The 27,635-nt window shown below is 38.7% G+C and overlaps 1 protein-coding gene across 10 annotated transcripts; it reads right to left on the bottom strand.

Annotated features, from left to right (window-relative positions):
• Positions 1-349: 349 nt before the first annotated feature.
• Positions 350-27,411, bottom strand: IQCE (IQ motif containing E). Of its 10 annotated transcripts, none has more exons than XR_013927372.1 (24): positions 27,237-27,411; positions 25,745-25,870; positions 25,157-25,199; positions 23,600-23,740; positions 23,187-23,318; positions 22,159-22,229; positions 21,390-21,503; positions 20,728-20,775; positions 20,125-20,195; positions 19,843-19,915; positions 19,387-19,436; positions 16,566-16,723; positions 16,015-16,070; positions 15,493-15,701; positions 14,616-14,720; positions 13,765-13,867; positions 12,138-12,233; positions 11,382-11,405; positions 10,228-10,323; positions 9,058-9,188; positions 8,235-8,353; positions 4,800-4,866; positions 3,781-3,917; positions 350-2,818 (listed from the first exon to the last, which is right to left on the bottom strand). XR_013927372.1 is itself a non-coding variant. In XM_080382420.1 (24 exons), exons 1-23 carry the CDS (start codon positions 27,276-27,278, stop codon positions 3,810-3,812), a joined length of 2,223 nt encoding a protein of 740 aa, XP_080238546.1. In that variant the 5' UTR covers positions 27,279-27,411; the 3' UTR covers positions 350-2,818; positions 3,781-3,809. The 10 variants fall into 10 exon arrangements, 9 of the variants coding, with proteins under 9 accessions (XP_080238546.1, XP_080238544.1, XP_080238552.1 ...); XM_080382420.1 differs by lacking the exon at positions 4,800-4,866 and adding an exon at positions 6,675-6,781; XM_080382418.1 differs by lacking the exon at positions 4,800-4,866 and adding an exon at positions 6,675-6,781 and having other exon boundaries at positions 350-3,917.
• Positions 27,412-27,635: the final 224 nt, after the last annotated feature.

Here is a 27,635-nt window from a genome sequence, read left to right as displayed (position 1 = left end):
CAACAAGAAAGCAACACAACAACAAATGAAAAGGCATGAACGAAACATGCTACACTCTGCACAAAACCAGGCATGTTTGAGGCAATAGCATGACTTTTAGTTCTAGAACTACTTAACAGGATTGCTTTTCTGAATAAAACACCAGAAGGCAAGACTGAACACAAAGCCATCACTAGGCTTTGGTCAAGCACCAAAGAAGAAATTTCACTTCTTACATGTTTCAGAGTTATCTTGTTACTGTTGGCTCAGGAACAGTCAGAGATAAAAGGTCAACCTAGGTGCAAAGTGAAAACGGGAACATGCAGCAGAGGCCAGAGGAGCAATGCAAAGACAGCAACTGCAGCAGAAATGCATGAACAATTAATTGACAACTTTTATTTGGAAGTTCAACAATTAGGAGGAAAACACATTGCAATTGTTTTAGCTTTTGAAAGATCCCCAAATAAATTACATAAAAGACTTGTGCAGTTCTAAATATTAAAAAGATCATAAAAAATAATGGTGCTCTCATATGCCAGAATTAATCCTTTTCCATTTCAACTATATTAAAGGTTGCCTGTGCAGGGATTATTTCTATAGCTAGACAGAAAACAATACAGTTTTCAGGTCTTAATGCCTCAGTAAAGATTTACAGGCATAGGCACTTCAGGGCAAAAAGAGATCAAGAGAGATAAGATCCCATGAAAGTCAGATCTCTATATTGACACTCGATCTCTAACTAAACACTACTGTAAATTGCAAAAGGTTTTAAGTAGGCAACATTATCCCATATCAGTAGAACTGAAAGCGTGCTGTTAGATTACATAGGTTACAGTGGAGTTTAATTTTAATTCAAGACCTTGACGCCCCCACAAGGTTACCAGTGCTTTCTACAGAAGATGTGGTTTTTAGAAACAGAGTATGTTTGTATTGGGCCCATCTTGACATGTTTAAGCCACAGTGATTTTTAATGTCCTCAGTTATTCCTCTTAAGGAATAATGCCAATTATTCCAAAATTAATTTTTTCGTCCTTCATTGTTCCACACTTCTTCCCAGATTTACAGGTGCTGGCATTCAGATAGATAACCACAGAATGAATTCTAGTGTCAATTGCTACCCCTTTCAACACATTCCAGTACAGTATATAATGAAACAACATTAAAGGCTACCAATACTGTGCAGGTTTCTCTTTCTACTGTACCACACCAAACTTCTGATGCATAGTGAGCAAGCATATAGTTATTTTTCAAACTAAGATATGAGTTTGAAGCCTGGCTCAAGTTAAGTATCAGGTTTTTGATAGCTAGGAGACAGCAGACTCACATTTAGGAAGCTCTAGACACATTTTCATTCATGCCAGAAAATGTTTGCTTCTTTTCACGCTGATTGCCATCTGTGCCTTTGGGTCACACTAAGATACTATCTCCCCTTCATCCCAGAACCTCTCTGCTGACAGCACTAAAGCCAGTCGTACACTCAGTTAAAATGCAAGTCTTTCTGCTCTGTATCTACTTCCTAATACTTTCATATTGGTTATTACAGCACAGTAAAGTAAAAGAAAGCCATCTGCATTATATTTGCTGTCCAAGTGTTTCCCTATAGAGTAAGAGCCAGGTAGGTATTTTATATCACTAGTATGTAGTCCTGACACACTACATACCCTGCCCTTAATGTGTCAGAGTCCTCAGCTCTAGTCACTCTCTCTGTAGGTATCCATGACAGTCACAGTTACAGACCTGAAATATTATACATAAACAACTCTGTATAGCTCTGCTTCTATTTAGCAAAATTACTCTTTTTCATAACGTGCCTTCTAGAATGGGAGGGAGACAGATCTCAGCTTCTGCCAAGAGGATTCTACCCCTTTTATTCTTTTATTTTCTATATTTTTTTTATTCTTATTGCAGATGACAGTCATGTGACCAAAGTACAAGCAGGAAAAATTTACCCATCGGGAGTGTAAATGACATTCTTCAGACTGCTTTGGGTATGGAGAGCTCCCAAAACTGCCTTTGGAAATAGCACAGGCAGCATTTCCACTGATGGGATTAAATGAAATCAGCTGCATTGTGCTGCAGCCATCCAGTTTCCTCTTTGGCTGCAAGTACTGGCATAAACTCTGATAAGCCTCAGATAGTGCTTCATTGAAATCAAAGAACTGAGACAGCTCTGACTTATTAGTATTCTGCAAAACACTGGTGACTGGTTTTTAATTTAAGAGAAGAGGGAAAAGGTGATAAAAATCTTATATTTAAGTGTGCTTTCTGTTTACAAGGCTTTATTACTCTGATGACAAAGAAACCATTAGGGTCTCCACAAAAACTTCACTGTGTGTTTGTAAAATTAAGTTCTCCTTCCAGTATATGTTATATAATTTATCTAGTTTGGCTTAAAAAGGAAAAAAAAATCCCAAACATTTTAATGCCCATGAAAGATGTAGGCAGATTAGTAGGAACTATCCAGTTATATATAGTCTACATAAGAGATCTGGGAAGACCCCTCTGATCATATTCTCCACATCCCATTATGGTTTTGGTTCTTCTGTGGACAATGATATTGTCAGATGGTGTAATTTCTGGATGCAGTCTTTATTTCTATTATAACCCAACCTACCATTTCTGCTCCTAAACCTAACTGCATGGGTTAGGTTTTGCATATTACACTTACCCTAATCCATACCTCTCAGAATACAGCAGGTAGTGCCCGTGCTTTCCAGCAGTTGGCCAAGTATTTACCTTATGACAGGTACCCCTAGGCTGTATCCCTCTCCCAGGCTGTGATGGGGCTTACTGCGTGCTTGCAGGATGTACTATCATGTACGCACTCGCGACGGTAGTACTGAGAAGAGAGATCAGCATTAGACTTAAAACCCCATAGTGTTCAGTGTACTAGCAGTCTAGTTAGGTGAAAGTTTCAGACAGTCAAGTGATGTAAACTAAAATGGGACACAAAGCAACATATCTCCTACGTCAAATATTGCCATATATTACAGATCACCCTGCATAATCCACTCATATTTGTGACAGGTAAGGAGAAGCAGCAGTCACTAGGGCATCCTTCACAGAACACTCCTGCTATTTACACTCTTTCTCTGACAAATACAAAAAATTGATTATGTGATCGGACATTTCAAATACAAAATAGTACTATACATACCATAGCAAGCACGCTTGGAAAACGCAATAAATAAGAAAACCCTGCTGATACAGTAGGCCTAGAATTGCCTTATGACCAAGAAATGGCTTTCTAAAAGCCTTTAGAAGGTCTGCACAGACTGTGTTCAATACAAAAATAAACAAAACAGATATTAAAATATAACACAGTAAAAATTTTTAAGTAGAGAGGATCCAGTAACAAATACAAGCTGTTCCCCTTCAAGTACACAGGCTGGAAATTGGAGCCATGTCATTAACCACTTTCTGATTAGACAAATTGTTTTAGTCTACCTGAAACAAAACTTTGCTTGACATGAAATAGTTCAAGGCTTTACTGCTTTCATTTAAATTTGGCAGCTGAATTTATAATCCTCACTGTGAAAACATTAAAGTGTTTTGGTTTAGTTTTTAAATCCAAACTCTCTGTGTACCAGGAGGATAAGGTTAACAGTCAGTCAGTGTCTTTCAGCCATAAATTCTGCTGAGATGACATATCAAACAATTACTCATTTATGGCTGAAATAATGACACCTGTCATTAAAAGGGGTTGATATTCCTCCCTTTTTTCAGCTTTGATATGCTTTATCTTGGTACAAATAGTTTTGTTTGTGAATCTAATAATTCAAGATCACCAGAGCCTGTTGCCAAAACTTAGAAGTGAGTGTAGGTTTTCCTCATCTGCAACAACGGAGAGACAATAACGATATCATCTGAATCATCTGAGTGAGTTTCATCTGCAGACAGAGAGGGAGTAGGCTGCGATTGCTTCTCACAGGATCTGGCTGAAATAATTACAAAGGAAACAAGGTCATCAATAAACAATATTGATAAAACCAAACCCTTATGGGAAGCGTAATATACTCTGAGCCATTAAGTTTCCAGAATCACCTACAGTTATGATTAACTCTGATCTATATTTTTCTACGTATAACTATTCCTCTTCCTCTTTAATGAAACAGCACGCATGGCAAGTATTGCCATACTGACCACGCATGATTCATCTTATTGTCTTTAAATCTTTGCAAGTGGTTACACACCACGAAATAAAGCAATTTGATACTGAAGCCATCTCAGGTCATAAAAATAAATATTTATTAGATGGCCAGAAAAGGAAAAATTGACCCAAGAAAGCTTAAGATAAGCAGAAAGGTCACAATGAGAACTTCAGTCAGATATAGATAGCAAAGGGAAATAGAAAAAAAGGGAAGCTCTCAGTGAAGGTCTTTTCATCCTTATAAAATACCAGAAATAATATTCACATGCTGTACTACCTTAATGACAATAAAAGATGGTGACCACACCATGTTTTTGGGCTTAGGTTGGGGTTTTTTTTGTTGGGGTTTTTTTCATTTCTTTCTCTTGCTTCTTTGCTGTGTTTCTCGGTGTGTTGTTCTATGCATCTCATCAATTCCAACATTTGAAGAAATGTTCAGGGCATGAACAGATAGAACTATAATGATTTCAGTAAACACTGGAAAATCAGAGGGATAAAATGGATACATATAAGGCCCCTAACATCTGATGAGCAGAACCAGCAGCTTATATCCCCTCTCCAAGAGATCTATGAACTAAGTGATGACAGCTATTAATACCTTCCAGAACAATATCCTCCCCTCAGCTATTAATACCTCCTAGCACAATATTCTCCCCTCAGCTCCACTTACTTTTCAGTTTCACATACAAGTTCTCTGAAAAGACTATCTCCCAGAGAAGAAAACAAATCAAGATAACCTGTGGGAGGAAGAAGAAACAGACAAGAAGCCATACACTGAGATTTTAACACTGAAATGGAAGGGAACACGGAAGGCATGCAGAGACTGTTACCTGGGGAGAACAATAGACAGGCCGCAGGTCGTGGTGAGACAAAAGGTTCCTGACACAGAGAAAAAGTCTCCTAGTATGGAAGAGGACGCATACACAGCAACTGGAATGTGGAGTAAAGAAAGGGGAGAGCAACCAGCCCAAAAATAGAAAAAGAGTGACAGACAGAGAGCCTGTGAACGGAAAGGAGGAATGTAGGGAGGCCATTACATTGGCTTCAACCTACAGAAGCAAAGAAACACGTGACTTTCCAGCTAAGTGAAATTCTTCCCTGCAGTCACCAAATAACGTAGGAGTTTTTCAGGAAGAATTATGTGCCAGTAGTACTGGTGATAAGGATGAGCAAAGAGAACTTCCAGAAGCAGGCAAGTTTAATTAGAAGATGCAACTTCAACAACAACCAGACACTATATAAGAAATAGTTTAATATTGTCCAAATCATTCTTGATTATATACTGCTCTTGATGTCTGAGACTTTCTTGTCCTCATCTTCAGTTTAATATATTTCAGTGACTTTATCTTTGTGCTTGTGAAGGGGTAAGCACTGATTAGAGTTAAGAGTTGTATGTAAATTCATTAAAATTTCAAAAAAGCCTCAAATTAACAGTTGTATCCAGAGTGGCTAGTGATATGTAGAGAGAAATGCTGCTCTTCTTCAAGACTGCTGTGCATGTACAGAACATATTCTTCCTTCCTGTCACACCTGACAGAACAAAATGCTAAGTTTCACAGACTGAATCGTTATGAACTGTTCCATGTCATGGGAAGCAGTAGAAATGGCTGTACAAGTCTCAAGTACTGTCCACATTCTGAAGACAAGCAAAGCAACATTGAATGCCACATAACTTTTGCTATTTTTTTAATATTTTTTTTTAATTAGAAAACACAGATATATCTAACCTGCAGCAAACAATGAATTAAAAGTCTGCAAATGCTTGACCAGGATTATATACATTTATTCTAGCAGATACATAAGGTTCTTTTAAAATACATTTCCATCTTTTCCATTCCTCTCAAAATAATGCCAAAAGGCTAGGGAAATTAAATGACTTATTGCAATATATACTTTCACTTAAAGTGCAAGATCTAGAGGTCATGAAATGCAGGTTTGGACTTGGGACAAATGAAGCAAGAGCTTGTTCAACAGCTGCATGATTTAAAGCTAAAGGTATTTGATGGCTTTAAATCACTCAGCTGTTAAACAAGCTCCTTGTCTCATGTACTTTCCAAGCTGCAGGATGACCAGTGAAATAAATTACATCAAAACCCAATTTTGCTTGTGGATTTTTACATCAGTCCTGAGCTAGAAGTGACAGATGTTGGACTTTTAGTTAACTTTAACCTGTTTAAGCTACATGAATTCAAACGGCAAACAACCTGCTATAACCAAACTGATTACTGAGGGGTCATATTTCTTCATGGAGGTGGCATTTACACCAGAACACTCTCCTTCCTTTAGTAGCCTTTTCCCAATTTGTCTTTTGGGAGGGTTTGGTTGAACCCTCCAGTGCACCAGGAACTAATACTTCACAGAGCTGCATAGTGCAAGACAGTCTTTTAGGCAGTTGTGCAGTTAGACAAGTACATATCTGGTATGCCTCTTCAAGCTAACTACATACAACCTATCCTCATCCCAGATTTTGAAAACATCTCCCATATTTGTAAAGATCAGCAAGTAAAACCTGCTTTGTTCTCAATCTCTGCTTTGTGATGCTCACCAGAAAAGGGACTGCAAGAAAGAAAGTTTGAATACTTATGATCTCCTCTCTATACCCCCTCTGGTATAAATTCTTCCAGAACTTCTTCACTCCTTTGTCATCACAATCTGCAATAAACATTAGTTTTGGAGACTTCATAGCTAGACAGTGGCTGTGCTCTATTAGTATTCATACTACAGCATTTATTAGACTAGATTCATCTTACACACTTCTCTGTGTCTTAGAAGCCCTTCTTCAGAAACACAAAGTTTTGTTGGTTTTTGGTTGGTTGGTTGTTGTTTTTTAAAAAGATTCTGTTTGGGTAGAATTTCACAACTGATTTACTCTGGGTTTAGACTGAGCATGCCAATAATGACTACTGCAGTAGAGCCCAGGCAAAAAAGGATGCTGCAGCATTTTTTTTTCTGAATACTGTAACTTGACATAATTAAAATCACTCATAACTCAACACTTTCAGAAGCAAGTACTACCTACTCCTTCACAAATTAGGATACACCTCTGAATATGGACTACAGTAAAGTTTTTTAAACACATTTTCCTTCACTGAAGGGCAACCTCTGCATTTGCAATCCCTGCAAGTCTGGCTTATTCCTCATCTCATATCTTTGAGAAACAGTCTCAGCTGCTTACAGCATGCTCTGTTTCTGAGCAAGTCTGCAGAGACTGTCAGCTTTTCAGTAACAAAACACCCAAATCAGTGTTTCTCAGGTCACCCTCAAAGTTGCTCTCTTTTCTCCATCTGGTCCATAAAAGCCTTAAGTACCACACTCTAGATAGAACTAACTTTTTTCAGTTTGGTTTTAACTCCTTTGAAGGTGCATGTCTAAGGTTGTCTTATTTTCAGCATTGTTACAAGTACTGAGTAGGAAAGTCAAAACATCCTCTTAAAAGCCTCTTTGACTTTAACTCCCACCTTCTCACAAACAGCAATGAAGAAGTCAAGAAGGAAACCAAATGGCCTAAGAGCCATCAAAAAAGACAGATATTTTCCCAGTTTGTATTAGAGCAGTACTAGTTGGCCACGCTGTCCAGGACTTCGTTTTTTCTCTTACTGCACCAACTGAAGACTGCTGAAAAAAATGTGACTAAATACACATGGCTCTTTTTACCAGAAGTCTGCCCCCTTCAGAAAATAAGTCAGGATGGTGAAAACATTTGCAGCTTGTCTATGGCTTTGGTCCCAAGACATAGTGGAAAGTACCATACTACATCAGCTACAGGGCTGGGGGGACTGAAAAGGAAGTAGAGAGGCAATACAGGGGAACACCATGTTCCTTGAACAGTTACGACTCACACCCCAGAGAGAGAACTTCCAAACCACAGTTGTGACAAAAAGGCAAAGCACTGTGAGGAAGCTGGGACTGATACTGTTAAAGCTTTTATTTTTTATGTAAGGGACTGCACTTGCCAGTATAAGCAACACATCAACAAATTAAAAGACACGCAGAGTCCAAGTATGCATTTGCACATGTGTGTGCACGTGCAGATGTTCTCTATAAAATTGTGTGTGCATCCACTCAAAACACACGTACTTTTGAACACAGAGGGAAATGAGATTACCAGGAACAGATGACGTGAAGATTGAAGGAGGTCTCTGGAGTGCTGCTGAGACCGGTTTCTTCTCTGCAAAGTAAACCGCAGAATCTGTTTTCTCACTTGGTGCACTAGACACAGAGGACCTGCAAAAAATACTGCATTGCATGAGGCACAGAACAGTAATTGCAGTTGTCTTCAGAGGGCATGCTGAAAAGTTTCTTGTGTTGCTAGCCTCCAAGAGACAAAAGCCTATCCCTTGCAGAAGTGAACTAGTATGCTAAAGTGAGATGTAACTCTTCTTGTAACCATGGCAGCCAATACTAAAAACTTTTAGAGCAGTAAACCTTAGAGAGAAAGGAAGTATTTTGCAAGACAGAGGCACCATAAAACCTAAATAAGTAAACTAAACTTGTTTCCTGAGCTAAGTCACTAGATGGTATTCCAGCCCTTCCCTGTTCTTTCTCCACACAACCCTTAACTTCACCATGTCAGGTCTTCAGATTCACTTAATGTAAGTGAAGGTACTAACAATCAGTTTGATAGCAACTGTAATTTTTTTTTCCTCCAAAGAGTAATTATTTTACTTTACTTTTCCTCATTACTATGGAAGAGAGCATGCAACAGGATACGAGAAGACTACTGCCAAAGCAAGAAACCCTTTCAGTTGCACACTCTGAATTTTCTCACAAGCAAGCTCTCCCTTGTCATTGTTGGAGCAATGGCCTTGGTTTTCTCTGCCAAGCAACCCACACTAAAATTCTATTAAAAAAAAAAAAAGACGACCCCTCCCCTGCAATAAAAACAATTTTGCTACTGCATGTTGCACAAATACCCATTCCTCACTTACCTCTCCTCAAGCAGTACTGTACGTGATAAGTGAGCCCTGAAAATGGACTGGATCAACGTCACAATCTCATCTTTCTCCTTGCAATCAGAAGACAAGCTCAAGGAGTTTGACATGGAAGACATGCAGGAGTTCTGCAAAGCAATCAAATTAAAGAAAGCTGACCTTTTACAGATTGCACAGAAGCCTGAGAGAAGATCTTGCAATCTTACTCCTGATCATGGAAGTGGTAGTAAAGTAAATATTCCCATATTTTGGTCTGCAGTCTTTAAGGTTCTATAAGAAGGAAATGCAGCAAGAAATGCAAATCTGATCATCACACAAGCTCTGAAGCACCTGTATTCAATTAATGAAAGAGCAGACACCTGCAAGGAAAGTTCATTTATTTTCCAGGAAGACATTTTTTTGAAGTCAGAGGAGCTAAGGCAACCTTCACAATGGATATATCTTCTGCTTGTATCAAGCAAAAGTATTCAGTCCTACTACATTGGGCCAGTTTACTAAGTAAAAGCGCATGTAAAGTGCAACCAGATGGACAAACTGGATGGAGGATTCTGAATTAGCTTTAGCCTGCTAATAGTCTAAAGGATGTTCATATAAGTTGGCAAATAATTTACAGAAACTAAATGTTTAACTGTTAAGGAATTTTTTTCATATTCAGAACTGAGAAATCTGGAGAGAGCTTGACATGACAGAGGACACAACAAGTCTTTGGTTGAGCATGCCACATGCAAGACTCCTTTACTTGTCAATCCAATCAACAATGCTTTCTAAATTCTTGTTTCTGAACTTCAATGACAAAGTTTTATCTATTACTACAATAATACAGCAGGGAACACTTGAGAGCAAGTACAGTTTTCAATAGCACTCCAAATTAAAAGTTAAAGGGTAAGTTATTAGCTGATGATAACCAGAAAAACAAAGAGGAGACCTAGTTACAGTCCATAATGCAGAAGTTATAGCTTTACTTCTAAGAAAAACTGTGAAATAAAGAAGATTGAAAGGGAGACTAAGGAATGAGCTCAGTGCCTCTCTGGAATTACGGTGGTGCTGCCAACCAGCGCATTAAAACATCACTGGGTGATTCAGAGAATTAAGTCTGGAAGTACTGTACTTTACACCATAAACTAAATATAATGGGATGCCTGGATACCCATTTGCCCCAACAGTTACCTCGTTGTGAGATTTTGCATCATGCATCCTGTTATTCAGTAACAGTTTCTGTCGAGCTAAATGTCCTCTGAAAGCTGCCTGAAGCATAACAACTGCCTAGCATGGAAAGAAATAAGTAGACGTTAGCTCCTTTGAAAGATAGCAGTTATAAATTAAAGCAAGAGTCCAAGAGGGAAGAGGTAATGGGGAAAATAACTTTTCCCTGTGCAATAAAAACTCTTTGATGTGTTGACATTTTCTTACATTTAAAGGATACACACATGTCCCCATTACTTCACAGGTACTCTGCTGCAATCTAGAGAATCCCCAGCCTGTGACAACCCATAGACATACACCTCCATGATTTAAATTCAGTATGGGAGGTGTTCATGATTGATCCTATCAAACGCAGTTAAGTTCTAGATGCCAACACTAGCTTGTATTTCACAAACAGAGCAACATGCTCCCATTCCCAGATTAGATTCTGGCTGCTCAGCAGGCTCTGTGATGCTCTGGTGCAATCAGATATCAAGCCAAGTCTGGCAGACCATTGTGGTGATTCCACTGAACATGCCTTTCCTTTTAGAGATTTTACTTTTTGGTTTAGATCAACAAAAAGCATCTAGAAGTAAAACAGCTTGTTTGCATCACATGGTTGGAATTTTTTCTGATTTCTGAAAGTAGGATTTTTAATATTCTGGAAGAAACAATTGTAAGATGCTGCTTAATCATAACCTTTGTGCAAAACACATGAAAAAGTGACTTTGTTTGAAAAAATTGTCAATTTCTTCATAATATTCAGAGACATTTCTTCTTAGCAAAAGCTTTAAATTCCTCCTTCAAATCCTTCTTGTAGTGAAAATGAAAGCATTATTAGAATTACCTAATTTAGAAAATCTTTCCTGTCTGTTGGTATCAAATTTTGTGCAAAATTTTCAGAAGCAAGGTATCAAGGACAGAAAATTTGAGACCAAAAGGAGAACACTTTGACAAGATATATCAAACAAAACCAGGATGTCAGAAGGAAGGTCATGATCCAGTCTGAAGAACAAACATGATCTTGGGACAACAGTTCATATTACAATAAAACTTCTTTAAAAATAAAAGTATTATTCATTTGTGCTTTGATACAAATTGTCTGACAACCAACAAAACAGTAAAACAAACATACTCACCTCATCCAGAGCAGCAGCTTCTTTCTGAAATGAAAAATGCCTAAGCTAATGCCACAGATACATACACATTTTATCTAATAAAGATTTTTCCAAATTTTTCCCAACAATTAAAACACATAGAAAATACCTGTCCCACCTCTCCCGAAAACTCAAACAACAAACCTAAGGAAAAAAAGCTTTTAATCTTTAAAAGATGTGTGGATAGTTCTTTTGTCTTTAGTTTCCCAAGAAGCAATTATAAGGCTAACCTCACATTGCATGTCATACACCTGGAAAAAGCAGCATTATGTTGTTGCCCATAGAACAAAATGCAAGGTTAACACTTTTTCTCTAGATCCTTTTGTTCTAGTTGAGTGTAACTTCATATATGAAACTTCCTGTATTGCCTGGAAGATTTCTTCAAGGGGAGTTTAACTTCTCAGTCATACTCCAAGAGGCAACAGCAGCAATACTGCTTCAAGCACTGCTATGCTTACTTATTTTCCCTTCTTATCCAGACTCCTCCATTCAGAAACTGGCTATCTCGAAAAAGAAAGGGTAGGATTCTAGGGAGCAAAGTTAAAAGAAACAATAGAATTCTAGGAAGCAGTGGGGAAAACTTGTAAAAAGCAGCGGAAGAGAAGATGGTGGTAAGGAATCATACTGGGAAGCACTGCTGCAGTTCCTGGAGCCTGGCAGCAGGTTACAGTTGATGCTAGAACAAGAGTAAGATTCAGAGGGGGATGTCCTCGCTGTTCCCCGGTAGGAGAATTTCACCTTGTTTTGGTACATCTTCCAGTGTCTCTGGATGATTTTGGCTGCTTGTTCCTTCCTGTGATCTTCTCTGCCTTTAAATGTGCAGGGTAGCGAAGACTACAAAGAAGAATCTTTAAGTTAGTACACTAAAGACACTAAAGTTAGAGTTCTGTGAGGGAAACAGGTTACAAATGACTCAGAAAAAATCACCACCAGAGTTGTTAAATGTTAATCTTGCCTGCAGGGCAGAAGGAAGTTAAAGAAAACTCTTAGTTCTAAATACTGCTCATGTTCAAACTCATCTAGATGACTGTTACAGTGAAACACATTCCTGTCCCCATTTTAGCTGTTGGCAGAGCATGGAAATGGAAAGGTTTTCATTTACACATACTCCTATTTTTCTATGCATTGCTAAAGCAGTAAGAGCTCCAACAGTGGAACCCACTGCTTTGTTGATCAGAAATGGTTCATATGTTATCAACAGACTGAGAACAAATGTCAGGATATCTATTTTGAAATTCTTCGTACTAATTAGCCGGGGAGCTCGCTACTGTCTCATCCTGGCAAGTGTGGTCCCAGGATCATCTGTTTAAGCTTACTGATGAGTTGGCCATCATATGACACCAACAAGACTGAGAGCTTGTGTAAACTGCCATAACTCTACTCTTCTATCTTGAGGAAGGCGGGGGGGGGGAAGCAGAAACCAAGAACAAAACAAGATTTTCTTCCAGTTATTTCTTCTGAGGTGTGGTTGCATATTCCACCTCTCACGATCTGATCCTTTTGGTCCCTAATGTCATACTAATTGTCATACCTCACTTGCCAAATAAAAGTTAACTGCAATTTTAGAAGAAAAAAATAATTTGTTGGTGTAAAATTATAAGTAGAGGAACAAGAGATTTTACAGACTCTGAAAAAAACTCTTGATTCTGTGAAAAGGAGTTATTTATAACCTAAAAAAACTGAGTTACAGGCTTAAGTTTAGCAAATGGATCATGTTATATTAAAAATGACAACCTACTATTAAAATGAAAAATTGGTAGGAACTTAGTGATAATTACAAATAATGGGAACATTTCAATAAATGGGTGGTTACTGGCCAAGAATATATATAGTCTGCAGAGGAAAGAAGGAGCTGTTTGTTGGTTGTTTTTAAAGGCTCAAGTTATTTGGTATTCAAAACATCACATCATCTAGCATCCATCAGCCTATAACACACACACAAAAAAAAATAATCTAAAGAATTGTACGGTATATCAAAACCCAGCACCCTCTCCAGCTAATCGACATTTTTATTCATATTTTTTACTACCTGTATTTCAGAGTCTATTTATTTTCAAGTACAAATGATCAAAATACCCAGTAATAGTTTTCAACTAGTTTTTTGGGAAATGAGATTAACATGACCACACTGCATCTGAAAGCATGTCTGTCAGTGCCTATTCATCTCTACTGGCCAGTTATAACATTTGGCAGAGGGATGGAAGACTGCAAAGATATCAAGTGCAGTCATATTTCACGGATAAAACCCCAACTGATTACAGAGCCTCTCTGAAAAGACACAACTAGCAGCTACTTGGACTATCAGCTCAACTTGGTGTATACCAGTTAGAAACCCACCACCACATAAAACCCCACGTGTCTGTACCTTATTAAGCTTTTCCATTGTCTCTTCTGCCATTTGTCTCTTCTCTTCCTCCAATTTTGACTCCAGTTTCCCTACCTTCTGAGTCAAGTTCTGGATCTCCTCACTGTGGTTGGAAAAGCAAACATATTTATAGCTAGAAGTTTTCTGTTGTTCTCGCTTTGAAAATACTAACCCATTTCATAAGAATTGGTTGCTTTGGCTTTTTTAAGGCCAAAGTGTGAAACTGCTCACGGTAATATGCTACATATTCTCCTAGTAACAGACACATAACATCAATTCTAAAGTTTTGATAGCACAGCCTGACATTAAAATTAAAGTCACAAGGTTACAATGGTACCCTTGATGCTATTAATAATGCATCTAGATCTGCTACAGTTTCATATTTGCCAAAGTCCTTTCTTACAAAGTAATAATGAAATCAGGTTTTTTGCCACACGTGCACAGGATTATTATAAAGTTATACAGCATACATGAAGTAAATGGAATGACATATCGGCAATGGTCTAGAAGCATAGGCTAAGGTAAGGTAAAGATACTACAGTTATTTCTCAGAAAGAGAAAAAAAAAGTCTGAACCCAACATGGCAGCTTTCTTTTTCCATTTATCTTAGCAGCTTTTATTATAATTTAATTCTTATTTTTACTATACTACTTAGTCTTCCACTTCCTCTAAAAGCACTCTATAGAATTCTTCCCCTAGTAACTTATTCTATCCTTCCAAAACAGTTCTACTTAAATGAATTTCCACCTTCCTGCAGTTCAGATGAACTATGGATTTTGATACAGTTCAAAAGAGAATTTAACAGGTATTTTCTTTGTCCAGAAAGGATTTACTAATACAAAACTTGATACCTGAAAGTCTGCTCTTCTGTACTGTTTTCTTCCATCTTACTCTGCCACTTCTGTAGCTCCAGCTCCAGTTCAGCCTTAGCCTGCAGTAACTGCTTGATATCTGATCTACAAAAGGTACAAAGAAATCTAAGCAATACTCAACACATTTACACTTCCAACATAGTAGTTATTTTTTGTTTAAACATCTGAATAAAATAGGTTTTCTTAAATTTGTAAAGTAACTAAATGTTTAGGTTTTCCTTTTAAATCAAACAAAATGCAGACATACACTGTTCAGAAGCAAAAGGCCTCTTCACATGCTCTCACTACACATTTCTGCTCACAGTTGACACTGGAGACAGTGTCTTATCAACAATACGTAGCTGTGTGCACGTCTCTGCTCATGATCAGATTAACCTGTCTGCCCTTACGCACTGACCCACCAAACAAGTCCAAGCAACACAAACTGCAAATCAATTGCTTACGGGGGAGAAAAGAAGTCTCAGTGCCTCATATGGCAGAAGGCAGGCTTAAAAAGAGAAAGTGATAGACCAGACAGATTTTTTTTCAGCAAAATACTTCCAAGAAGTGCTGCATAACATGACATATAACCCTTCAAAGGGTTTTCAGTGTGGCTGGCAAAAAAAAACCATGCCTTGAGAAATGTGTTAAAAACAAGCAACTCATTTTTCATCCTCTCACTGACTTTTTTTCTGCAATGTAATTTTACAACGCTAGTAGGACTAGAAGAAGTTTTTTGAAATAAAAGCTGAGGAGACAATCAAAATTAGTTTTCTTGCTGAAAACAGGAAGGACTTTTCTTTTGTAACATGACAAGAAAAAATTAAATAATCCACACCTACAAAAGAACATCATCTCAGACAAAAGTCACACTTACTCTTTACTGAGCAGGAGGTTTTGAAGTGCCTTCCTATCACTCTTCAGTTTCTTCACTAGCCCTTGGAGATGATGACATTCCTCAGCATGGTCTAACCGTTGAGAGGCTGGATGATCCAGGTCTACAGAAGGCGAAGATGACATGGCAAGTACCTGTGATGACTCACTATCTGCTGATGACACCCTGGCATTCTCCATGGCATGTATTTTCTAAACAGGATAAATTTACACAAAAAAATACAAAAGAAAAACGAAGAAAATCAAATCTAGCATAAAATTATTTTATTTAGGCCATGAGAAAAGTTCAAATGAAAGTTGATTCTAAAACATGCATCTATATGCAACAAATATAAGAAAACAAAAAAGGGAGGAAAGGTACATGGTACAGACATCAGTTTACATGTACGAGCCAGAATGCACAACACCGACATATTGAAAGACTACATGCCATGAGCACAAGCCCGTGGTTCTGCATTTTCTGCTTCAAGACGGGGAAGATGGCCCAAGGATTATGATCACTTACTTTTTCTAGTTCTGAAATCCGCCTCACCAGGCTCTGTCTGCTCCACTCACTGTAATCTAAATACAACAACAAAGCTTTAAACATGAAACTATGATCTGTGAGTCAACATTGTTCTTGCTTTTTGAAACTTCTGTCCATATAGAAAGACCATCTAAAGAGCTCTGAACCCCAATATTAAATATGCAGCAATGAAAAAATGAGAATGGTCTTAAAATATTCAACTTCCACACCAATTAACTCAAATCAATATAAATCATTCACACTCATCAATTTTCAACAACTGAAAAACAGTTTTCCAGTGAAACATTAAAATCTTCAAGTGATTCCAGTCCAGAATTCTCAGGGATAATATTCAAAAAAACTCAGGTCTGACTGGAGCAGCACATCCAGAAGTCAGAGACTCCTGTAGAAACTTCTTGTTTGCCCCTCCTGAATCTTCACCTTTGTAATAACTCCCTTATTTCTACTATTGTAGGGTCCTGCTCTCAAAACACATCTTTCAAATGTAGCTGAAACCCTTGCCCCACGCTCACCAACTTTTCAGCACGTACTTCTTGTTTTATTGGAAGGAGGAGAACTGCTCAGTACATGACCAAGATCTTCTTTCAGCCTCTGATTCTCATCTTGCAATTCCTTGACATTCCTAGATAATCTCAGGACAGCAGCATTCAGTGCCTTTAGTTGGTTTTGGGTATCTCTACCCTCTGTACTTGGAAACAGGGTCAAAACCAGAAAGTTAACTTAAAAGCAGAGAACAAAGCAGCAGCATTGAAGAGAGCTGAACAGCCTTACTATTCTAGTCAGCTGGCTAACTATCTTAGCTCCCCCCAAAAGCACTTCTCAACATTTTTTCACTTGAGAATTACCTATTCTTTTAGGTAAAAACATGCAAAGACCATCTTGCTCAACACTTTCACAATTGTTTTAATTTGCATCAAAGAAAAATGATACTTTGCAACTGTGAAAGTTTATTATTTTTACTTCCTCCCCCACTCTGTTTCATTAACACACAAACAAGGGTCCTTGTATGAGTTTTACTTATGTGGTTTTCTATTTGTTTTGTTAACCAACCTTATAATGCTTTATCAGAGCTCTATGGACCACTGATTTAAAAACACTTATCTTCAGCCAATTGGGAGACTTCTCCAGAAAACTGCTCAGTACAGAAAGCGAACCTGCGTGTTCTGAATTGCCTTCTTTCACTTAAACAGATTGAGACTGGGAGAGAGGGCTATACATAGATGGAACCACTTTCAAACAAATCCAACACACACACATATTTTCAGATAACTGTGAATGCTGCTCTAATAAGTAAAAGAAACTATTCCTGTGAAAGTAAACCCCAGAGAAATTTCTTTCTTCATTTGAGATGTTTCAATCAGAGACATTTTTGAACAGATTTGAAGAATACAGCTAACATTGATGTGATGGGAATTAAAGGCATCAGAAAAGGGAAAGCCTGCTACGTGTTAAAACTGTTTTAAATATATTACAGTGATTTTGCCTTTTTATTTTTTCTTATAAAAAGGGGAAGAAATTTCAGCTTCCAGATGCGCTAAGTTGTAAAGCTGGTTCACAAAACAGATTTCTAGTGAGATGAAATACTTGTTCTTTATGGTATGAGAAAATGCTTAGAAACTTACTTCTGGAAACAAAGGTCTGAAGGAACTGATGGACCTACTTTTTGACAAATGCTACTGCCAATAGTAATCACAGAACAATTTGTGAAGGAATCTTACACCCCATCCACTGGAATAATTACAAGGTAAAGGGAGAGACAGTCTAAAATCAACAAATCAGAGTAAAAAGCTGAATCAAATCTACCTTTTGGAGATTAAAAGGAAATGAAGCCATAAAAACAAATAAATAAGGCTGACCATATATCACAGATGACTATTCATACAGCTGTCCCAGCAGGAGGGGGGGGGGGGGCAGGGAAAAAAGTAAAAAACAAAGCACAACAGACAACCAAAAATGGGAAGTGACAGAAATCATAGAAATCATAACCATATCATGGAGTGTCATTATTTTAGGCTCATCAAAACATAAATGAAAGAACTGCAGATCATTCTGAGGATATGAAAGGTTGCCTAGTTTCTAGCTTAAATTGGATACTACAGCTTCACACATAAATAATCGTGTCTCAGAATTAACGCTGAAAAATAGGAGCTAAATGCCATTCACTTCAGCCAGAAATAACGTAGACAAGCATCATGAAAGAAACACTATTGTACAACTCTATGTGCCAGAGTCCTGACCTTCAACATCATTTATTATTTCTGTGCTCAGCCTCTCAAGTAGAGATTGAGTCAGACAATAGAAAGAGACTGCCCTGACCACTGCTTTTTGAAGCTATGAATAGATGAGGACAAGAAAGAGACCTGATGACTTATTTTCACGTGTAAATAAATCAGGTGTGATGGCTTACAGCCTCAAGAGGCTAGCCACTGCATGCCTGAGCTAACAATTTTTTTTTAAAACAGTGACAAAACAAATTGTAGTTTTCAACCCACAAGACAGTGGGTTAGCGAATCACAAGCAGTATATATAAAGACCCATAAAAAGTTCTCACGTCTTTCTGTCAATCTAAATAATTACACACAAAAAAGTACAGCTGCCTGTACTTAACACTAGGAGGGCAGGCATATTTTTAAGTGGTGTGGTTACATTTTCCTATCCAACAAGATTCTATTAGCCTCTTCTCAGCTCAAATAACACTCACTTGCATAGATGCTTTTGATTTTCTCTCTTATTGGAGCTTTGTCTTTGTGCTTTGATTTTTATTTCCTCTATAGGCTCTTTACCCTTACCACCATGTAGACACCCACACATTAGTGACAAGCACTAGTACAAGCTTCTCTGCCAGCGTCTTACTAGTACCACTCATGAAGATCTCACAAAAGCTACCCTGATGTGCAGGTTGCCTCCCTGTACCACAGGAAAATAATGTTTACACCAAAATACCTTCTTTGCAGCATACACCCCAGAGCAAGATGCGGAACTGACTCAAGAGTAAAATGTCAATATCTAGTAGTTTGCTTCAATCACCGCTGATGTCAGAATAGGTGTGATTATGGGGGAAGATGGATTTTATGTAATGGAGACAAATTTTCAGAGCTTTCATGTCCTCTTTAAATAGCTCTAATATTTTTTCCACATCCACAAAATGATCTATCTACATGAAAAAGAAGTGTGACTAAGACATATGCCAAAACTGTGAAGCCAACCAAAGCAGTACCAAAAAGCAAATCCAGCAATCTAAATAAGAAAACAAACTCTTCCCACGTAGTAGTTTTCCATCAGTTAAAGTAGTACATGAGTGATACATAAAACACATATATGTAAACAGTGCCTCAAAAAATTTAAACATACTTTTTCCTCATAGTCTCAGACTTTGCCAGGAGGAGTTGGAGACGATGGACCTGTGAAACATGAAATGTAGTTTACATTAAGGAGCTAGCTGTGGAAGCTGACACTGCTACTGCAACACATTTTTCCATTAAGTGAAAATCAGAACAAGACTTCAGGTAGCAGCAGAGGCAATGATGCCATTGCTGAAAATCTGGCTGCTGTTATATTGACTTTAATCTAGATGCTACACGTACGGAGGTACACTAATTTCCCCTTTTTGGTTAACACACTCAACTTATTGAAGAAGAAAGGTTTTTCAGTACATGTACCTGGAGCTATGAGAATATCTATGAAAATCTGATTCCAACGACAGGTGCAGCTAAGCTCTACAAAAGCTATCTAAAACATTCCATTAATGCTTTGACAACTGAACAACTTCCTCTCCTGTATGTACATTGAAGGATCTGCCAGACATACCTCTTCATAGTAGGTTTCCATAGCTATCCTCATTTCTTCCAAATTAGTGGTCTTCATGTCTGCCTGGAATTTGCTGAAAATAGAATAATTCAAAATAAAACCCAGTCAGACCAGCAAAGATGCTGCAATACCTTTTGGTTTACAATTTCAGGATGAATGGTTTATAATTGCCAGTATGTTCTCAGGGTTCGTTAAAACTTCAAGAACAGATGAAAAATAACACGTATTTCAAATTCCCTTTATTATCTCATCCAATACAAGCCTCTACCTCCAAAGTCATACTTAATAGTGTTGTCTTTCTCCTTGCACTGTTGTTCGAGCTTGAGAATCTTCTGCTTTAGTCCACTAACCACCTACAGAAAGAAAAAAGAGCTCATGAATCCTAGAATAATCCATCTCTTCACAGAAATCCTATTTCTCCATAGTCTTGCCCTGTCTTTATAAGTTGTAAATAATCAGATATACTTATTCCTACGTACTACAGTACTTAGTAAATCATATGCATGTCTGCTACCCTGCGATGAAGAGAACACTAATGAAATCAGATCCCTAGCTTGTATCTGTGGTAACACAGCCAACTTCATAATATTTATACACAATCATTAAATAAAAAAACCTCTTCCCCATTACCCTGCTAAATTAAATCCGTTAAATAATAGGGAGAATGCTCCCTAAACAGATACAAGACAATGACAAAGGTGGCTCCCTGAAATAATAATTCCAGATCTTTGTTACTGGTTTCTTATCTGACTATAAAGGTAATGGTTACATGATTCCCTAATTGCTTATTCTTTCTTACTAAAATTTTGTTAATCAGTAGTGTTTCAGCTTGGCAAGAGGAAAAAACGAGAAGTGAAAGCAAAAAGGTAATGAAGAAACTATTACCCATCCATTAGAAGTCTTTTCTGACAAAGTTCGTGCCAGCTCAGAGCCCTGCAAGGTAAGACAGATAAAGTGACCAATCTTGCTACTTTATTTTACTTCCAGCTCTTTCCACAGAATTTCCTAACCTAATCAACTCCAGTCATTTCACAGTCCAACAGCTTAGGTTTGGAATGCCTATTGTTGTTTTATATTAGCACACTTCTTCCAAGATGTACATCTGTACACAGAAAGTGACAGCCACAAGGAATTCAGTGAAATTCAGGTCTTCTAACTATGAGCCTTAATGCTTCTCAGCCTTGTGGATCTGACAATAAGGCTCATCTTTGTCTTCCTGGTTCAGGTCTCAGGACTACATGCATCGGTCACCATGCAAGAGGTCAACTCCCTTCTACTTTCCTGAAAAATATTCAGAAAGCAGGCCCCTAAACAGACAGCATTTAATTTTACCTTCAGAAATCAAAAGTATCTTTGCTAAATAAATTTATCTGCACAGTATGGCATGATCTCCCTTTGAACTGAGCAGAGATACACAAAACCAGAAATCAAGCTCGTCATTCCTAGAGGCCAACACGCTACAGACTCCTGAAATCTAGGGAGACAAGAAGAGGGTCACACTGCTCAGCACTCTTTTGCCCCACATGTATCCCCCAAGAAACAGTCACCTTGGAAGGATCCAACAGTTGTTCAATCTGTTTACCCTTTCGATTATTCTCTTCTTCTAGTCGACGGAGCTTAGTTTTCATTCGATCTCGCTCATTTTTCTGAGCTTGTATTGTCTAAAAGAGGGAAGAAAAAATTGTAAGCACATTTCAGAAACAGAAAGACGTGGAAACACATTTTGATGTCAATAACAATCCAATTACGATGGTGAGGATGAAGTGAAAGGAAAAAAAGAAAACAAACAGAAGAGAGACCATCACACCAGACCAGGGCTCACAGATAAGGGAGGTGACAGGGCAAAGATAAAAGGAAAAGGTTTAACAGAAAGGCAACCTTATACAAATGATCTACAACAGCAAAGACATTTGTCTATAGGTATCCCTAGTGTTCCACATGCCCAGTCTTCATCTTTCATACACTGCACTAAACTTAACTGACAAACTGTTAAAATGTGATGGGTAACAGCCAGGAAGCGGAGGGGAAAAAAATAAAATAAAGGAGATGGGGACAAGAAACCAAATACAATGAACCTTTCCAGTGTCCAGCTAGGGCCATGGCTGGGGTTCAGGACTGGGTATACTTCAAGGCTTCCACATCCAGTACTCAGAAGTATCTATCACACCATAAGAACAATGAAATTGCCTTAGACACAAGTTTAGTTTAGCCTTACAAATGCAGAAACTGAAGTATTCTGAACCAATAAGGCCTGGACATCTACAGTTGGCTGAAGCGATGCTATGACTTTCTATGTAAGTTTCAGAGAGACTGTACCTTTTTCAGTTCTATAATTTCATCATACATATCTTCTTTTTCCCTGTAGTCAGGAGTTCCAGGAATATAGCCTACACAAAAAGGTACATAACATAAGCAGATCCCAAAAGAGGTATTTTTAACTAACCAGAACCTCTATAGTTAAAGGAAAATACCTAGAACAGCACCAAACTGAAAACTACACTCTTTTTTCTCTTCAGAAGAAAAATCAGCAAGGAAATGAATTTTAGAAATGAACGTGAAATGGAAATGTTGCTGTATGAGTCTTCTGCCAGATTTTCAGCAGATTTCTCTTATCTCTATTAAAATAGTCATCCCAAGAAAGATATACTCCACAGAAGACTGCAGTTCTCTCATCTCAACAAATCAATTATTTATAAAAATATCTCTAAAAGATGTCCAGAACACATTTTTCTCTTTATGCTTAACATGTAAAAGTTTACTACCTTTTAAAGTTGCCAGAAAATGTGTATTACCAGTAACAGTACAGTTGTCATTTTATATGGAAGTAGGAGTTTTAAGTTTACAGTTCTCCTTTAAGAAAAGCAGGATAAAAGTTTTAAATTTTGCTCTTCTCGTAAAACTCTATTGATTTTAATATCACAAGCACATGATAAAACACTTTCTAGATAAGCAAAAGAAGTCAATTACATAGAATTTCAGGCACGCAGATGGTTTCTATCAATGGTTCCTAAACTATGTTTTGCAAAGTCACAATAAATTGTCTACAGCTGGCCCATTGAACCGTATTATATTTGCAATGTTTTCAGCTGCAAATGCATGGTAATTTGCAAAAAGTTCTGAAAGCTAATAGTGATTCATTGCTAAAAAAAATTTGGAAATCCCTGTCTTATCCAATTTAGAAATCTCAAAAAGTACCTCATGAATCACATTTTGACATATATATTTTAATACAGGCTAAACTTAAATGGCTCTTTGGTTAGTAAAGCTAAGATCCTCAGCAATGTGTGTTTTTACACAGAAAAAAGATCATTAACTTTTATTTTCCACACTATTGCATAATTTACCATTACTAGAAGAACGAGAATGTTTTGGCTTCTTCATTCCTAGAGCTTCTTTCAAGTATTCTGGAGTGCTACTAGAAACGTTAGTTCGCATATGCCCCATGTCAACATCTGATTTCAGAGGATGGCTCATTCCTGCCAACAAAAATGGGAAAAAAATTGCAAAAATCAGGGATAATTGTGAATTAACTTTGTGGAATTATTCTGAGCAAATGCAACATAGAAAGCTCCAGATGCTGTTAATTATTCCCTGTATAAACTCCAATGCTCAAGATCAGATAATTCCAACCACCCAAATAAACAACAGTGAAATGACTTCCTATGTAGCCTATAATCAAATACAATCTATTTTTTAAGAGTTTATATGTTAAGCTGAATTTTATCTATATATGCAGATAAAGTTTCTATACTAATACCTTGTTTCAGTGATCCCAGCCACATCTTCCTTGGGTTTTTTACAGCTGCACTCTCAAGACGTGCACTGCCTGTTCCCTGAAGAGACCGACAAACTGCAGATTTTTTAGGATACAGTTGTATGCTAGAGCTGTATGGAGACTCTACAACAAAAGAAAATATCTCAGTGTTGCCTTAAAAAGCTCAAGGTCACAAAAACTTTCTGTCTTGTGCTTCAAGGTTCCTAGACACAGTCCTATTTCTTAGAAAACCAGAATTTAACTATATACTACAAATGGCTCATACAGAGCAATGGGACATTCACCTAAAAACAACAACAAAAAATCACAACAAAGCAAAAATTCAGTTCCAAAAAATGAAAATGCTTAGAAAGAGGCATAACGACAGTAATATGACTCAACACATGTAGAAATATTTACACCTACAGTTTGGACAGGCATCCTTAAGATACCTGAGTGTCTGAATTCATACATTAAATTGACCCTTCAATGAATGTATACACAAACGTCCTATCACTGAGAAAAATATGTCTGGCTAAAACAGAAGTAACTCTGTTGTTACTAATCCACTAGCAATTTTCTTGTAGTAACTGAAGAACAGAATCGGTCTGATACAACTGCTGGGGAGCCCCTCACATTACTGCTTCAGGTATGGCAGTCAGGGTCAAATACTGACATCAGTTCCACTTCAAATTATTAATATAGATATGCACTATATGGGCTTACTAGTCAGTCTTCAAATTACCACGAGAAGTATATACAGTGCGAACTGATGTCACAAACAAAATAGTTGAGATTCAACAGTTAGTTTACATTCCATGATTTAGGCAAGCAAAGGGATTTTAGGAAAAGAAAGATAGATGTACATCTATTAGAAAAGTATGCCTCTTCCTCAACCTAAACCAATATTTTTAGGTACAGCATCATTTGATTTATTAGAAACAAAACAAAGTAACAACAATCAGCAACACTTTGAGGTAAATGCCATCTTTGAAATATTCACTGGAAGTATAAAAAGCAAGGTAAATGGAGAAGTATAGTAAGAAACAAACCCCAGAAAAAAAGGACAAAACGTCACATTAAAACTACAGATCTAATAATAACATTGTACTTCACGTAACAAAAAGCACAAAAAACCCCACCCAACAAATGAAACCGAAAACTGCTTATTCTACAAATACAGATATCTACTGGATGGTAGGTAACTCCAGTAATTCTAGATTCTTTCTACCCAGCAAGTATCATCATTTCTCCAAAGAGACAAAGAGAAAAAGAAATTCAGAATGGTTGCCAGTAGAAGGGATAACACAAGAAGAAAATAGTTTATGCTGGAGATTCAAGAATTACATCTATAATAAACTTCATATATTTAGCCTATAAAAGTCTCACTTCAGAGGTTACAGAACAAATCTCAGATAGGCATGCCCTGCATATACCAGTGAATAACTCTAAAGAGAATAATAAGATGTTCTTTCAAGTAAATCTTCCAGTTTCTACATCCCACAAATCTGTCTTGTTCTGCAATAACAGAAGCAGAAGAAAAAATTTTGGAACACTTACTTGGTGACTTTGGAGGCTTATGAAAAATTTTCTTCTTTAACTTCTGGAAGAGAAAAAGAATTTTTAATGTATTTAAAATACTCTTCAAAGATTTCAGCATATAATTTCAAAATTGCCTTCAATCTCCATTTTGTATGAAGATCATTTGTTCTAATAACATAAAATCTTCAGTGTAGAAAAGAAAACCAGCAGCATTCCCTACATGCAGATTTGACCACAGCAACGGTCACCAGAATTAATGTGGTGTCTATTGAAGTTTTATGCTACAAAGCAGTCTGTTCATACTCAGAACACTAAGACCTTCCCCATCAGTATTAAATACGAGTAGCAGCAAATTCAAGATGATCACAGAGTAGAGGCTGATCTGTAGAACCATTTCACTAAAGGAAAGCCTTATTCAATTCCATTAAAACTCTGTAGAAGGATTACTTGGGCCCGTAACTTGGTAGAACAGCAAAATGAAGCCAATCACCATTTGCAGCCCCCAGTGCTGAGAATTCAGAAGTCAGAATTACATTAGGTTTAGGAAGTTTTTGAATCAAACTACGTTGCAATAACGTTAGCTTTCCTCTCTGAAGGGCGTCTTACCGACCAGGAGTTACAAGGATGTAGTATGTGTAAGAACACGCTGAGAGGCCTTTCAAGTGCGCCATTACTAAATCTCACCATTTCTGTATCTGATCCACAGGTTATTGCAGACAGGCTGTCATCTCCCTGGGAAATAGAGACATTAACAATGACATTCGCTACCAAATAATTGGTTAGAATACATATCCAAAAGATCTTATATCCTTTTACTATCACAACAAACTTGCAATAAATTCAAATGGTAAGTATGTCACCAGTACTGCAAAAGAACAGCATCGTTTGCTTTAACACAAACATTCTGTATGTTCCAGTGCAAGTCACTTCAGATTCAAGTCACTTACGCACTTCAGTGTGCAGCACTACAATACCTGAAGCTTCAGGTGCCCCATCTTCCACGATGCTGATTCGGCATGAATTTCTCCACCAGCAAGAGTTAAGCAGCAACTCACCCACCTACCTGTCCCTTCCTCACTCAGCTGTTCCTACCCTTCCTGTGCTATGGGAATGTCCAGTAAACGCGACCCGAGAAGTGATCAGGCTGAGGAAAAACCCCAAACCAAGGAACCAAAGGTGGTTCATTTTTCCTCAGATTGAGAAGTGGGGAAACTTGTCAGTTCACACGTAAGCCTATCCACAGTAGAAGGAAAATTTCCACTTTGCTTTCCAATTATCTGAATGTAAACCGCCCTTGCATGAAGAACATTCTCGCTTGCTGCTGACTCCATGGTGTTTAACTTCAGCACCATTCTTGCTTTGGGCAGATGCTGATCTATGTCTGTAAGGGGTGTGTGTGTCTGTATGTGTGTAGTATTTTTGAGAACCCTGGCTGACATAACAGGAGCTGGGATTGACAACAGAGCAGGTAAAACGGCTTTCTGTGCTGTGTTTTGTGTGAGAGCAAGCAGGTATACCTCTCACACACCATGCCATATAGTTTTTAATTTCCTGAGGCAATCTTCTTTGCAGCACACTGATTACCTTTGTTATTTTAAGGCCTTTTGATCACTCTGGGAGATCTTCCTATATAACTGCAGCTATCGCATCAGGAATCAGAAAACATGGAAGGTGCCCAGCCTCAACAGGAGATGGTAAACAAGAAAACATTCACCATAACATAAATGTGCAGTAAGAAAAACACTGCTGTCCTTAGAAACCTTCACAGTCCCTTTGCTCTTGCGAAAGAGGCCCAACAAGAGCCACCTACGACAGACAACAAGGGAACAGAGTGGCTGCCAGCAAAGGGCCCCAAAACCTCCCTCTGGCTGCCGAGGGAGGTGAGCGGCAACAGCCCCGCTGTGCTACCGGCCGGCCGGGGAGACACGGGCAGGACCCAGCGCCCCGCGGGTCAGGGCAGACGGAGCCATCCTGCTCCCGCTCCTCGCCAGGCTTCGCCCCGGCCGCGCGGGCAGGCGGCAGCGCTTCCCAGGCCGGGTCCAGGGCCTCCTCTTTCTCCTTCTCCTCCTCCTCCTCCTCCCCGTCCCCCCCTCCTTACCAGCTCCCCCTCCGCGGCCACCTCGCCGGCCCCCCGGGCCATGGCGGGAAGGCCTCAGCGCTCGGCAGGGCGGCGGGGGCCCCCGGGGGCCATGGCGCCCGGCTCCGGGCAGGGGGCGGCCTGGGCTGTGCCGGCCCGCCCCGCGCGGCACTTCCGGGCTGCGGAAACCATGGCAACCAGCCGCGCGGCTGCGGAGCGAGCGGCAGCGCCACCCGGCGGGCGGAGGCGGCCACGCATGCGCAGAACGGCCGGGGGGGGGGCACCGCCCCACCGCCTACGGGCGGAGCCGGGCGGGCCGAGGCCTCGCTGCGCGACGCGGCTGCCACCAAGCGGCCCGACGGGTGGGCAGCCCCTGGGAGGGCCGGCCTCGCTCCGCCACCCCGCCCACAGCTTCTGCCC

This window comes from Falco punctatus, assembly GCF_963210335.1.
Source record: "Falco punctatus genome assembly, chromosome: 4".
NCBI classification, from domain to species: Eukaryota; Metazoa; Chordata; class Aves; order Falconiformes; family Falconidae; genus Falco; species Falco punctatus.
This window is presented reverse-complemented; position numbering and strand designations above follow the sequence as displayed.